The sequence below is a fragment of the Pristis pectinata genome, chromosome 9 (assembly GCF_009764475.1).
Source record: "Pristis pectinata isolate sPriPec2 chromosome 9, sPriPec2.1.pri, whole genome shotgun sequence".
NCBI lineage: Eukaryota > Metazoa > Chordata > Chondrichthyes > Rhinopristiformes > Pristidae > Pristis > Pristis pectinata.
Genome location: NC_067413.1, coordinates 29,692,064 through 29,707,290, shown reverse-complemented (window position 1 = coordinate 29,707,290; position 15,227 = coordinate 29,692,064). Strand labels below are relative to the sequence as shown.

Sequence of the window (15,227 nt, the reverse complement as noted above, 5' to 3'; positions counted from 1 at the left end):
ATTTAAGGTGGGTGTTCCACAGTCCCTCCCGAATGAGGGAGTCAAAGGTTTTGGTGAGGTCAAAGGTTTTGGTGAGGTCAAAGAAGGCCATGTGTCGGGGCTGGTGCTGCTTCTCTGCTTTTTATTGGTGGTGTTGCACAGTGAAGATCAAGTCCACTGTGCTTCTGGATAGACTGAGTCTACAGTGTGATTCAGGGAGTGGCTATTGGGCTAGTGGAGGCTAAGTGGCTTGGACGGATTGGGGTGTATGTGCGCATTTATCCTTAAAGGTGGAGGACATGTTGAGGGGGTGGTTTTCATAGCATCTGGGATCCTAATGTTCATAAACAGAGGCATAGAATACAAAAGCAGGGAATTATATGAACTTTATAAAACACCTGGTTAGGACATAACTGCAATATGGGTGCAGAATAGAATTACTGGAAGGATTTCAGCTTTGAAGTTGGACCGGAGATGCTGGGATTGTTTTCCTTGGAGTGATCATTCTTCCCACCAGTGCGCCACAACTGCGGGGTAGTCCAGCTACAAAATGCACTGTGGTTAACTGCCCTGGCACCTTCTATACCTGTGACCTGTACCACCGAGAGGGAGAAGGGTGAGCTTTGCATCGGAACACTACCATCTGCAAGTTCCCTTCCAAGTTACACACCATACTCATTTAGAAATATATTGTGGCTTCACCTTCACCCAGTCTAAATAGAGGGAACAACAAACAATCTGTTGTATCAAGCAGCATCTGGGGTGGGAAAAGGAATTGTCAACGTTTCAGGTTGAAACCCTGCATCAGTCCTTCTGCCTGTAATGGGGATAGAAATGGTCTCCCACTGTGAATGAAGGCTTGAAACAGAATACTCTAGTATGAGAAAGAGCAAGGAATGGCACCACCGTGCTGGGAGCTGGCATGGAATCATTGGGCTGAATGGTCTCCTGTGCCATAACAGGAGATGGGCAGGGCTGTGTTCAATGGTGTTGGATTGAGGTGGTGGGAAGAGCGGGAGGGTACCGCCTTCTTCCACTATTCACCCCTGTTTTTACTTTTGCTGTTCACAGATTTCCCTGTTGGTTTGTTTTGTGTTGATGTTTGGAAATGCCATGCTGTTAAGCTCCTATTATGCTGCCTCTCTAGCTGTCGTTTACGTAAGTAGATCAGGGCATAGTGGAACTGAAGTTCTTATTCTGCTTTTGTTACTGCTGTGAAATCGTGGTTGCTTTACTTTCTCTGGTCTGTATGTATATAACTGATTAGGGTGTTAGCTTCTAGCCTTTCTACCTCGGCTACAAAACCAGCAGTCTCAGCGAGCATCTCTTTCCCATTTTTCCTTGCTCTCCATGAAAAAGCACTCGCTGTCTCTTATGCAGTGCTGCATTTGTGCCACAGACCACCTCTGATTCTCCTCTGGAATGGAAAGCAGAAGCCTTTCTATAACATGCTGAGAGAAAGGATGCAAATGATATGACTAGTAAGTACATTTGCTCCGTTTTTCAGCTCCTCTCTATTCCCCTCTGTCTTGGGCTCCAGTGCCCCTCCCTTCTCTGGAAAGCATGTGGATTAACATGGCTATCAGTGCTCGCTCTAAGCAGGCGCATGGCTCACAAGGTAGAAAGAAGTTCTGGAAGTGCTTGTGTCATTCGACCCAATCTAGAGCTCCAGCTGAAGCTGAGGGAATACCGAAGAAACAATTGCCCATTTTGAGAGGATCACCTGGCAGCCTCACCTTTCTAAGTCCAGCCTGGGTCCAGGAGGGGACACAGACAAATGGGGCTTCGAGTTCAATTTACATAGAACAGTATGAACCCAACAGGGTGAATAACTATCCGTGCTGTAACCATTCTGTGATGCATCCAGTTCAAAACCTATTTATTTTGCGCTGGGATCTTTCTCCTCGGTGGTTGGTGGATTAAATGGAATTTATTCCTGCATATGGGGGAGAAAAAAATGAAAAATAGATAATAATTACCAGTTAGAAATAAAGGGAAGTTTCATTTATAATGTTTCTGGGTGATGGGTGAAGGTAAATGGGGAAGGATGACCTGGCAGAAGGGATTGGACTAAATAAATATCAGTTGTACAGACCCAGGTTTAAAATGTATAGATTGGAAAAGGGGGTGGGGGGGGGGGTGCGCAGAAAGTCTGGGAGAAATGAGAAGCTTGCCAGTATTAAGCGATAGAAAAGCACAAATTATGAATAAAGTATCAATTTACCAGGTTTTCCTAAATAATCCCACCCATGCTGAATTAAAATTAAAATTTAGTGTTCAGTAACCAATACCTGTTCTAATCACTGATGAGGATTATCTTTTTCCTTTCATTTAGGGAATGGTTGCCTTGAAATCACATATTTCACAATATTGGCCGCGGCATGTTCTGAGTTCATGGGTAGGTTGTACTCTTTTTTCAGCCATTGTGGTTTAATATTATAAAATGTATCAATGTGTAGCAATACAATCTGCAGCTTCCCTGGCTTAAAACCTCTGGTGTGAAACTGTGGCTGTACTTATTGAATCTTACTTATAGCACCACTCCATGAGGTGACATCAGCTCATTCAGAAGGATCCCTGATGGTGGGACTTTAGCCTGAGAATGTGGGTAACAGATGAGTGCTGTTGCTATCACTGGAGGAAAGAACAAAAGGAATTTACACCAAAAACTCTACATGGATATATATTGGGAATAAAGTTGAGATGGGGATGTTTCTGGTTTAGCTGGTGGGTTCAAAATTCTTGTCTGGGTTTGGTGGTTGCGATGTGGGTGTGGCTGTGCAGTTGTCGACTGTCGTGGTGGGTGGTGCTTCTATTTCTAGTGAGAGGCATTTTGCTTTTATGATGTGTACTCTTTGTGGTCTGGTAATGCATTAGTGGCTGGTGATGGTACAAGTCCTACTTGCCTTCCCACCCTGTTAGGCTACACCTGTTTTGAGGGACTGAGTGTAGGTTTCTCAGCCTGATTATCAGCAGCCTCCAGACTCGTGATGTGCTTCTGTCCTTTCTTTCATGCACTGTCATTGGGCTATCTCTGAGTTCATGGATTGATCCCATGTATTTGGCACCATCATTGACAAAGTAACCTAGGGTAGAGTTCTGCCCAGGGTTGACGTGAAGGGGATGATGTCGCTGTTTGTCTGGAGGTACTTCTACTTTTCCTTCAGCTCAGTAAACTAGTGTGTGACTCTCTAACTCCATGTAAGGATCACAGTTTTGGTGCGAAACAAAGTGAATGAATAAAAGTTTTAAAATTCTAGGTTTGTGAGCCAAAATACACCCTATTTCTTGTTTTTGTTACCAGTCTCCTTGGAGGTGCCGAGTTTGATCTTCCATTGGGACTGGTTCCTAACAGAAATGCTGTTATTATTTTGGGAAGTCCAGGAATCTTCAGAAGTTTCACCACAAGTTTCAGGGATGTTATTAGGTGGGACGGGAACCTCAGAACTAAACGATACTGGCTCAATGTGGGACCTTTGATATTTAAGAAGAACAAAGCTCTGACATCCATCTTCTGTAGCTTTCAACATCTCCAATAAGCATATAACCTTCTCAAAAGGAAACAAAACTGTATGTATCTGATCTCACTAACTCCTCTCTTTCTGAGTTTCCTGTCATCTGAACCCTCCAACCTACTTATTTAATTCAAGTTGTCCTCACAGACCTAATTGTTCAATGTGCCAGAACACTGGGCTCAGTCTAATTTGAATAATGCCCCTCCCAGCGGGATAGCTGTCTTTCCTCAGTACGTGACAGTCTCCACTGAATCAAACTCCCTTTCTCCTAAACTCTTTGACCCAGGAACTCTACTCTGGTACACCTGGCCCCATGCCGCTTTTGCATGGGATTCGGGGAGTATCCACAAACTATCTTTGCTGTTCTGTTTGTTAATTTAAACCTCAGCTCCTCATACACTCTCTACAGAACTTGTTTGTTTTATCTATGTTGTTGGTTTCTGCATAGACCATGGGAACTGGATCCTCCCCTCCAAGCTGCTCTATAATTCTTAACCCCAGCACCAAGTGGACCACAAAGCCTTTGGGACTTGCACTTCATAGTGAACAAGCCCATGTGTAATTCGGGATAGAACTGACACCAGGTTCTCATGATCTGGACTGTTGGTTATTATTCTTGCTTATAAGCGGGATAAGTAAAGGTTGTTCATTGCCAGTGTACCTCTGACACAACTTCTGAGGATAAGCTGATATCTGCTTCTTCCATGGTGCAAGTTTAAAAGTCAGCAGAGCAGCCACTATTGTTCTCTCAAGTGTCCACCTATGTTCTTGAGAAAGGGTGCCAAGACTGAAAGTGCAGTTTATTCCTGTGGCATGCATTAAGGTCAGATGTGGCCATTTAGGCAACTGTGTACTTTGCATAAGCAATAGGTAACTCCATTCCACGCCTGGCTCTCATGGGAACAGTGTAGGGGCTCTTCCTACATGGGAAGAGCCTGGGATGTCAGGAGCATCATGCAACTTCAGGCATTGATGCAGCCTAATAAAAAGCAACTGAGCATGGTGTAGGAGCCATATCAGTATGGTGCTAGGGTCCTTAATATGATGCGTGCAGATGTGAAATTCCTCTCTGGTCTGTCATGGCCATTGAAGTAATTCCCTCAGATTGAATGTGGGGTGATGCAGTTGGCAGTCATGTTCTTGTTACCTCTTGCTGTTGCCACTGTAGTTCAGTGTTCCAGCAGCACTTGCTGCCCAGGGATATTCCTTCTTCTCACTGTCTGAGCAGCAAGGATCCTGTTGTCTTCTGCCTTGCTGCAACCTGTTGAGTGATCCTGCAATCTTAGAACAACTTTCACTATATAGAAATGGTAATGGGTGCCTGCTCTTTTAAGGGCCATTCTGTTTTCCCAAATAGGTATGCTTCCAACTGGAAGCATTTCTATCTGGTGTGTGGATCTCATCCAGAAAATGTAATAACCCTGTCCCTGTAAAATAGGACAGTACTGATGTTTAATTTGCTTAGGTTTATACCCATGGAAAATCAAAGCTACATTATATAGGCAACCTTTTTCACGTTCTTGACTGGTCTGCAAGCTTTCCCAGTGTAAACAACTTTAAGTGCTGTAAATTTGAAATAAAATCAGTAAATGTTAGTAATGGTCAAGTAGCCAGGCTACATCCCTGGAGAGGGAAAGAGGCAAATGGAAGAGGTGAGGAATGAATAAAAGGACTTCCTCTCCAGTCATGCACTGTAACACACCCTTCAATCGACTTCACACCAGAGTTTCTGATCTGTCTTTTTCTTCAACCAAGGATTCCCCAGGATGGTTTACAGAGCCCAAGCTGCATCTATCCCATTTCTTGCACTCTTGCCCTCCACCTTCTCCTCGCTCTAAGAACTACAACAGAGTGCTCTTTGTCTTCATCCTTCATTTTCTTCCTCTGTCTTCACATTCATCTTGTGATATCATTGTCTCCTCCCTTCCCCTTTCAACATTCCGAAGGCATCACTCCTTCCTTGCACCTGATCCACTCTTCAATTGGACCCTTCTGCTAACCATCCAGCAAACATGCAGAATATTTACCTAATGTCCAGGGCTCCAAATGTTTCCAGGTGGAGCAGTAATTCACATATCTTACTTTCGATTCAAAATTCTATATTCACCAAGGATGCAGTCTGTTCTGTGCTATAGAGACAAACCTTGGCTTGGTTGACTGCATTCTGAACACCTTCATTTACTCCACAAGCGTGACCTGACCTGCTGGTCACTGGCCACTTTAATGTTCTCTCCTAGTCGCACTTTGATCTCTGCCCTCAGTCACTGTTTAGGGATGTTCAGTGTAATCTGAAGCAACAACATTTCTGATAAGCAGACCGTTCTTGACCCAACATTGGGCTCTGCAATTTTAGATCAAAGCCTCTGCTCCCATTATTGTGGTGTAGCAGTTTTTGGTAATGATTCTGCCTTTGACATTTTGTTCTTTCGTCCCATTTGTTGTATACTTATTTCATTACACCTTCTTTCCCTGTGTTATCACCTTCTTTAATCTTTCAGCTTTCCACCACATTACAGACCTTTTGTTCTTTTGCTTTCCTTACTTTTACATTTGTGGAAAAAAAACTGTTAGGTCATTAATTTTTCCAACTTTGACAATTGGTCACTGAACTGAAATGTTAACTATTTCTTTCAATTGCCTGCTGAGTGTTTTCACTATTTTCTCTATATTTCAAGTTTATATCCACAATATTTTGTTTTCTCTTGAGACACTGTTTCGTACTGAGAGGCCCATCGTTTTATTAGACTATTACCTGAACTAAATTTTACACTATCTGGCATAAAAAGAGGAAATGATGAACAGGTCAGATAGCATTTTGTCAAGAAAGAAACAGGATTAATATTTTAGGTTCATGAACTTTCATCATAACTGGGTTTTGGATCAGTTAAGAGTTTGGTTACAGATCAGCCAGTATGTTAATGAATGATAGCACAGGCTTAGGACTGAATAAGGAAATTCCATTGAATTTACAAGATTAAGAGACAATTTGATCAAAGTACTCAAGTCATTAAATGAAAGGTAGGATGGATAAATAGACTGTTCCTGCTCAAGGTGGAATCTCGATCTGGGTGATGTAGGCCTGTTAACATTTAGGATTTCAGATGTGAAATTAGGAGTCACACACAGGAGAAGAAGCTTTGAATTCTGTTCTGCAAGTCTATACTACGCAGTTGTACTTTTAAATTTGATATTGATAGATTCTGATAATCTAAGATATTAACTGATACATGGATATGTAGAATAATATCACAGATTAACCATGAGAGAAAGGATCCTATCTGGATGCAAAACAGCTTGGTATGGCAACTGCTCTGCCCGTGACCACAAGAAACTGCAGAGGGTTGTGGACACGGCTCAGTACATCAGAGAAACCAGCCTCCCCTCCATGGACTCTGTCTACACTTCTTGCTGCCTCAGTAAAGCACCCAACATAATCAAAGACCCCACTCACCCTGTACGTTCTCTCTTCTCTCCTCTCCCATCGGGCAGAAGATACAAAAGCCTGAAAGCACGTACCACCAGCCTCAAGGACAGCTTCTATCCTGCCGTTATAAGACTATTGAAAAGTCCCCTAGTACAATAAGATGAACTCTTGACTTCACAATTTATCTCGTTATGGCCTTGCACCTTACTGTCTGCCTCCACTCTACTTTCTCTGTAACTATAACATTTTATTCTGCATTCTGTTATTGTTTTCCCTTTTACTACCTCAGTGCACTGATGTGATGAAATGATCTGTATGGATGGCATGCAAAAAAAAATTTTTCACTGTACCTTGGTGCATGTGACAATAATAAATCAATTTACCAAAGATCTCAGTGTCAAGCAGAACAGGCTCGAGGACCTGAATAATCCTGTTCACCTCTTATTTTTCTGTGAAGTACAGACCTTTTATAACATCTTTTCCCCACACCCCATCCCACTCAAACAGGAAGCACATTGGTATTGATATTGGTTTATTATTGTCACTTGTGCTGAGGTACAGTGAAAAGCTTGTCTTACAAACCAATCGTACAGGTCAATTCATTACACAGTGCAGTTACATTGAGTTAGTACAGAGTGCATTGATGTAGTACAGGTAAAAACAATAACTGTACAGAGTAAAGTGTCACAGCTACAGAGAAAGTGCAGTGCAATAAGGTGCAAGGTCACAACAAGGTAGATCGTGAAGTCATAGTCCATCTCATCTCACTTGGAATTTCAGACAGAACTAGCAGTTGGGTTACGTTTGTTGTTCTTATGATTGAATTTTGAAAATGAATAATTTTATATATTAAATACATATGAAGATACTATTGACTTGTTTTCACTTCTTAATTTTTCATCTTGGTATTGTAAAATAGCAATCTTACAAGTGTGTTGCTCAAGCTGAGATTTGCAATGTGTATCAAGTTATTTTTGTGTGCAATTAGAAAGCAATTATACAAAGATATACCATTTACTATTTGTAAATCTTTTGCAGATAGTTAAAGGAACCGTCTGGCTTGTTGGAACCATAATCCTCAAATTTGTGGCTTCTAAACTATTAGGAGTTACTGATGATGTAAGTATCCAGATTATGAAAGAAATATACTAAAATTGCAAAAAGGAATGTCTCTGATTTACAGTCCTGATTAGCCAGCGGCTTACTGACTTGAAATTCTTGAGCTGGTTGATGTGTGATAGTGCAATTTGGAGCCGCTATTCTTTTGAGAGTGCTTTATGTTAGGCATGATGACACCACAATCTTTCTGTATCATATACTCGGGAACTCCAGGTATTTCCCTGTTGAGAGCTAACAGAAACTTGTTCGGCATATTAATGTGGCAAATGTCTCTAGTCATTTCACAAGAGTGTATTCAGATAAAATCCTTCATTGAGCCACATGAGGCATTAGTGCTGCTGACCAAAAGATTGGATTTAAGGAGAGTCCTGCCAAAAGAGAAGACTCAAAAATTTAGAGAGGGAATTTCAGAAGCAGGCAGCTAATGGAGCTATCAGTGTAGGAAAGATCAAGGGTCAGAACTGGAGGAGTGCTGGCATCTTAGATAGTTAGAAAGTTTTTAGAAGATTATAGAAATGGGGATGGTTGGACAAACAGGGTAAGAATTACAAAATAAAGCTGTTGCTTAATCAGGAGCCGGGGTTGGTCTAGAAAGGCACAGGTGATGGTTCCTGGTGCAAGTTAGAACACAGGCAGCATGTGGAATGCGGAAGGCTGGCTAGGGTGCAGGAGTGGTTGAATGTTGAGATAACAATGGTGTGGATGAGGGTTTCTACAGTGTTGGCCTGTGTTATAGAAATAGACAGCAATGGTAGACATCCTAATCTGTTGTGATGTTGGTAGACCCTTGGCTGATGAAGCAATGTGCTGCTGAAGCTGTGTAATTATTTTATTTTCCTTCATTCATCCTTTGCATCTAAATGAATAATTCATGGTCAGCACACTGCACTGCTTTTCACTGCAGTGTCTGAAGGTTGGATGTTGCTTCAGAGATTCAACATTAAATCTAGGCCTACACATCTGTGTAACACTAAGGGAGTGCTGCACTGTCAGAAGTACAGTTTTGAAAGGGTTGTTAAATCAGAAGTGTGCCACAAATGTGGACTCAAACGTAAAAGAATCTGCAGCAAAGGGAGTTATCCTTGGAGTCCTGGCTCATACTTATTCCATCAGAAAAAGGAAGCATGTGTAAGGTTTAGGAATGTGAAATCAGACAAGGCCCTTGAGGAATATAAAGGAAATAAGAAATAGGAAATCAGTCGAGCTGAAAGGGGCCATGAAATGTCCTTGGCAAGTAGGATTAAAGGGAATCCCAAGGCATTTTGTACTTGCATTAAAAATGAGAGGGTAACAGGGAGAGGATAGGACCACTCAAAAACAAAGGAGGTTATTTATGCCTGGAGGCAGAGGAAGTGGATGAGGTACTAAATGAGTGCATATCTTTGGGATGTGAGGCACAGTAGTGTAGGGCAGGTATGGTAGTGTAGCAGTTAGTGTAGCGCTATTATAGCACCAGCGACCCGGGTTCAATTCCGGCCACTGTCTGTAAGAAGTTTGTATGTTCTCCCTGTGTCTGCATAGGTTTCCTCCAGGTGCTCCGGTTTCCACCCACATTTCAAAGACGTACGGGTTAGGAAGTTGTCGGCATGCTATGTTGGCGCCGGAAGCATGGCAACACTTGCGGGCTGCCCCCAGAACACTCTATGCAAAAGATGCATTTCACTGTGTTTCAATGTACATGTGATTAGTAAAAATATCTTATTCACCAAGGAGAAGGACATGGGGGATAGTGAGATCAAGGAGGGGTATACTTTTATTCTGTGGCATGTTGATATCAAGAAAGAGGAGGTCACAGAGTTATACAGCACAGAAACAGGCCCTTTGGCCCACCAAGACTGCGCTGATCATCAACGACCCATTTACACTAATTCTACATTAATTTTTATTCTCCCCACATTCTCATCAACTACCACCCCCCCAGCCTAAATTCTACCACCCATCTGTGCACTAGGGACAATTTGCATAGCTTTGGGATGTGAGAGGGATCCAGAACAGCTGGTGGAAACCCACGTAGTCACAGGGAGAATGAGCAAACTCCACAGAGGCAGCACTGGAGGTCAGGACTGAACACAGGTCTCTGGTGCTGTAAGACAGCAACTGTGCCACTGTGCCCCTTATAGCACCGTGAAAGTAGCCATGTTCCTTAGAAGCAATTCATTTTCTGTATCACAGTGAAAGATGTTAACAATATCTTAAACCTAAGGAGCTACAGCACATTACATCAGCTTCTTCTCCTCCCACCCCCACCCTAGCAACACATTGTGTGTAAGAACATAGTGGGGTATCAAAATTTTGTTCCCAGTTATGTTACAACTTTTACATTTTAGTTCATTCAATTCTTTTTTTCATACAAAGAAGTATTTGAGAAAAAAGTTTCTTTAAGTTTGTGTAAATAAAAGCCATTTATTAACACATTGTTGGGTCTCTTGAAGAGCATTAAGGTGAATGTTCCCAGGGTCTGACGGGATATATCCCTGGTGTTTGAGAGGCAAGAGAGGAGATTTCTGGGGCCTTGACAGAGATATGAGGTGTGGCATTTTGGGACGTCAAATGTAAGAGGAGGGTATACATTAAATGGCTGGACTCTTAAGAGCAATGACGTACAGAGGGATCTTGGGATGCAAGTCCATAGCTCCATGAAAGTGGCAACACAAGTAGATAAGGTGGTTAAGAAGGTGCATGGCATACTTGCCTTCATTGCTTTGCGTGTTGAATATAAAAGTTGGCAAGTCATGTTGCAGCTGTTTAAAACTATGGTTAGGCCATATTTGGAGTATTGTGTACAATCCTGGTCGCTGCATTACAGGAAAGATGTGGAGGCTTTGGAGAGAGTGCATATGATTTTACCAGGATGTTTTTTGGAATGGAGAGTATTACCTCTAAGGAGATGCTGGACAAACTTGGTTTGTTTTCTCTGGAGTATCATTGGCTGAGGGGTGACCTGATAGAAGTATATAAAATTATGAGAGGCATAGACAGGGTAGATAGTGTCTTTTTCCCAGGATGGAAAAGTCAAATACTAGAGAGCATAGCTTAAAGGTGTGAGGGGGAAAGTTTAAAGGAGACTTATGAGGAGAGTTTTTATTTTACAGACAGTAGTAGGCACTTGGAATGGACTGCCGGGGGAACTGGTAGAAGCAGATATGATGGAAACATTTAAGAGGCTTTTAGATAGGCTCATGAACAGGCTTGGAACTGAAGCATATAGACCATGTGCAGACAGGTATGCAGTTTAAATTGGTATCATGGTCGGCAGAGACATCGTGGGCCGAAGGGTCTGTTCCTGTGCTGGATTGTTCTATGTTCTGTTGTCAGGTGAATACGTGGCTGGAGAGAGAGTACAGGGAGGAGGAATTTGGATTCCTGGGACATTGTGACTGGTTCTGGGGATGTGGATTACGCTTAAGACAGTACTGGAACTGATTGTCACAGCACAAATGGATATAAATGGTTATGATATTGTTATTGCAGAGCCATGGCTGTAGGGTAATCAAGAATAGGAATATAAGAGCATTAAAAAATAACCCATGTATCCAAAAACGGTGAACGGGTCATTATCACACTGTAGTTTGTGTGAGTTTGCTGTGGGCAAATTGGCTGCTGTGTTTTTCATGTTACAATAGCAACCACACTTCAGATGTGCTTCATTCATAGCTAACCTTGTTGCTCTTTACTTCCAGGCACACATAAGTAATCTACTCAAATCCAAGTTCACTGACTACAAGGATTTTGACACTCTGATGTACACGTGTGCTGTGGAGTTTGATTTCATGGAGACTGAGGTGATATTTTATTGATGAATGTACAAAATGCGATGGCAGAGAGCACTGGGAAACCCATACTCTGCAAAGAATGTGGTTCTTCTCTCTAAAAGAAGTTTGATCTTTGCTCTTTTAAATTCTGCCCTGAGTATTGAGTGAGACACTATTAACTAGAAGTGTGCAAGGAGAAGGAATGTTTTCCTGCATTGCAAAATACCACAAGGAAACTGGCGGAGGGTCTATGGGCAGCCCTGAACACCCACTCTCTCAGCATCAGTCATGTCAGGCAAGGCAGACAAACAGGCAATGTACTAACAGTAGCATGGAGGGTCAAAAAGGTGCAAAGTTAATTTAAATCTGTCATTTGTTTAGTAAGTAATATTTTGGAATCTACTGTGAAAATTGTTCAAGTGCCTAACATAGAATGTAATTCCTCCCTCCATCTTCTGGGGGTTAGCCTGTCTAAAGCACAATAGTAGCTTGATCTCAGCACTTGTACTCTTTCCCCACTGCTTATGCCTGGATAGGGACATCCCTACTGCTGCTCTGATTGTGCCCTAACTTAGCTGCTGGGATGAGCTGTTTAAACTTTCTTTTATACCTTCTGGATCAAATTGGTTGAAGGAGAAGTTGAGTGAATGCAGTCTTGTTGCAACTCGATTCTTGATGAGTGTCCAGGCACCCTGAGTTGTCTTTGACCTTTATCTTCTCCACTCAATTATAGATCTGCAGTGCCTTTTTAAAAGCAGAGCTATGTTTCCTTCACCCTTGCCTAGTTTGATGCTCTATCTTTAGCTTCTTCAAATTAAGTACGTAAAACAAAAATCCCTCTTCAGGAGAATGAACTTCCTGGAAGCAAAAGCTAGATCAGTATTGTTCTGAGAACCCACTCTGTGTGGGGGTTACTGCCCAATGTGAACTGAGTAATGCTAATAGTAACGTTACAACAATTTGAGGCAATAAATGAGATACAGTCACTGTGTAATGCGCAGATTACCAGGACCTGTTTAAATGCTTATGGAGAAATATGTGGGTTTTCCTATCTGTGTTGAAGGAGTTCCTTACCGCAGAAAGTTCCCGTCAATTTAATCACTGTCGTCCTGGTTGCTTAAGCAAGGGAAGTATTACAGGTGGTGACTTACATCAGTGTGATGAGAAACCAATGAGGGGATCGTAATACATTCATTATTGTGTGAAGAGAAAGGTAGCATTAGATCAAAGGAAAGGGTTTTGACAAAAAAAGCAGTAAACTGAGGATTGGGGAACATTCTGAATTTAGCGGAGAATGACAAAGGTATTGATAAGGAAAGGAAAAGTAGAATATGAAAGTAATATAATGAAAAACAAAAGCTTTTATGGTTTTATAGATTTGTAAAAAGGAAAATGTTAGGTAAAGTCAATGAGGGTCTCTTACAGATGGAGATGAAAGCAATTTTATGGGGGCGTAAGGAAATGGCAGAAAATCGAAACGTATTTTGTGCCTGTCTTCACAGTTGAAGACACATAAAACCTTCTGGAAATAGTGCAATACAATAGGTCTAGAGTAAATGAGAATTTAGATTAGCGCAGATTTAAGACAGTTAATTAGTATTGGAGATAAATTTCCTTGACCTGAAGATCTGCATCCCCGGGTTTTAAAGGAGCTAGTTGGAGATTATAGATGCAACCTTCTACAATTTGATCGCTAGTTGATGCCCTGTAGAATGTGCAGAGGAGATTCACCAGGATGTAGCCTGCATTGGAGGACTTTAGTTATGGAGAGATTGGATAGGTTGGGCTTGTTTTCCCTGGAGCGAAGGAGGCTGAGGAGTGACCTGGTAGAGGTATGTAAGATTATGAGAGGCACAGATAGAACATGTAGTCAGAATCTTTTTCCTGTGGTAGGTGATCAAAAGAAAAGGCACATGTTTAAGGTGAGAGGAAGGATTTGAGGGGAAAGTTTTTTTTCCACACAGAGAGTGATTAATATCTGGAATGTACTGGCACAGCTGCTGGAGTCAGATACAATCACTGCACTTAAGAGACATTTAGACAGGCACTTGAATAGGCAAGGCATAGAAGTCTTAATGTGGGCAAATGGGATTAGTGTAGACAGGGTTGGGCTATACTGTCATTTAATGGATCAAAATTGTTATTGTTAATCTGTTTCTTTTTTTGTGTTTTCAGACTCCTGTGAGATATACCAAAACCCTGCTGCTCCCTGTGACTGCCTGTGTTTTTGCACTTATTGTTGCAAAGGTAAGTCCTGTCATTTTGGTTTAGACCTTTGTTTGATTATGAGTGAAATATTTCTCTAAGTATCCTAACGTATCCAAAACAAAAACCCTTAAACCTCATTGGTGCTTCTATAAGATCTTCCTGATTGGGGGGCAGTGTTTCCTTCGAATGGGTTGGAAAGTGATGATTGGAAAAGTAGTTTTTTTTAGAAATGAAATGTTCTGATCAACCTGTATTGCACAGGGCACCAATATCAGGGCAAAGGTAGAGGTTTCCTATTGTACCAAGTGGTGTTAGGGAATGGCACAGTAAATTCACAGCATCACTTGGCAAACCTTTGTGCAGCTGGAAATTGTTGTCATGAGGTACCAAAGCAGAATGAGTTGAGGTTGCTGGGTCTTTTCATAATCTTCTGCCAGCCTTAGATCTGAGCCTGTCTTCCTCTGACCATCTTTAGTTCTACTTGTTCATATGTTCCAGACGGAGCTCTTTTTCACTTCTGTCATATCTTCCTGAGCCTGTCAAATACTCATTGACCAAAGGTTTACCAGGATGATGTCTGAATTAGAGAGTATTAGCTATAAGGGGAGTTTAGACAAACTTGGAGCATCAGAGGTTGAAGGGCAACCTGATAGAAGTATATACAATTATGAGAGTATAGGTAGGGTAAATAGTCTTTTTCCCAGGGTGGAAATGTCAAATACTAAAGGGCATAGTGATTTGCGAGGCAAGTTTTTGTTTACACAGGAAGTGGTAGGTGTCTGGATAGGGCTGCTGGGGGAGGTAGTGGAAGCAGATACAATAGCAACATTTAAGAGTCGTTTAGACAGGTACATGAACAGACAGGGAATAGAACATGTGCAAGCAGATGGGATTACCTTAAATTGGCATCATAGTCAGCACAGACATCATGGGCCAATGGGCCCATTCCTGTGCTGTACTGATCTATGTTCTATGATTCCTTTTCTCCAATAATTTGCATATGCTTTCCGATGTCATGGAAGACATTTGCTTTCCTTGTTGTTCAATGTTAAAATCAAAATGTGGAAGTTGAGTCTGCTGATCTCGAGTCTTGAGCAGCAGACAACAGTACCCAGCTGGATGTTGTCTGCTTCACTGACTGAAGCAGTAATACTGTACAGTAGTTTGAATGTTGATGAATCATATTGTTCCACAATATCCAAATCTTCAAAAGGGAAATGAAGATTTAAT

General features: G+C 41.8%; 1 protein-coding gene across 2 annotated transcripts in view; it reads left to right on the top strand.

Annotated features, from left to right (window-relative positions):
* The window catches only part of dpy19l1l (dpy-19-like 1, like (H. sapiens)), a 70,568-nt gene that overhangs the window by 28,825 nt on the left and 26,516 nt on the right, over window positions 1-15,227 (top strand). For both annotated transcript variants that reach the window (XM_052022771.1, XM_052022770.1), the window contains exons 11-15: window positions 1,051-1,137; window positions 2,315-2,377; window positions 7,957-8,037; window positions 11,718-11,819; window positions 13,965-14,036. In XM_052022771.1, coding sequence (XP_051878731.1) covers window positions 1,051-1,137; window positions 2,315-2,377; window positions 7,957-8,037; window positions 11,718-11,819; window positions 13,965-14,036 — 405 coding nt within the window. The remainder of the gene's footprint in view (window positions 1-1,050; window positions 1,138-2,314; window positions 2,378-7,956; window positions 8,038-11,717; window positions 11,820-13,964; window positions 14,037-15,227) is intronic.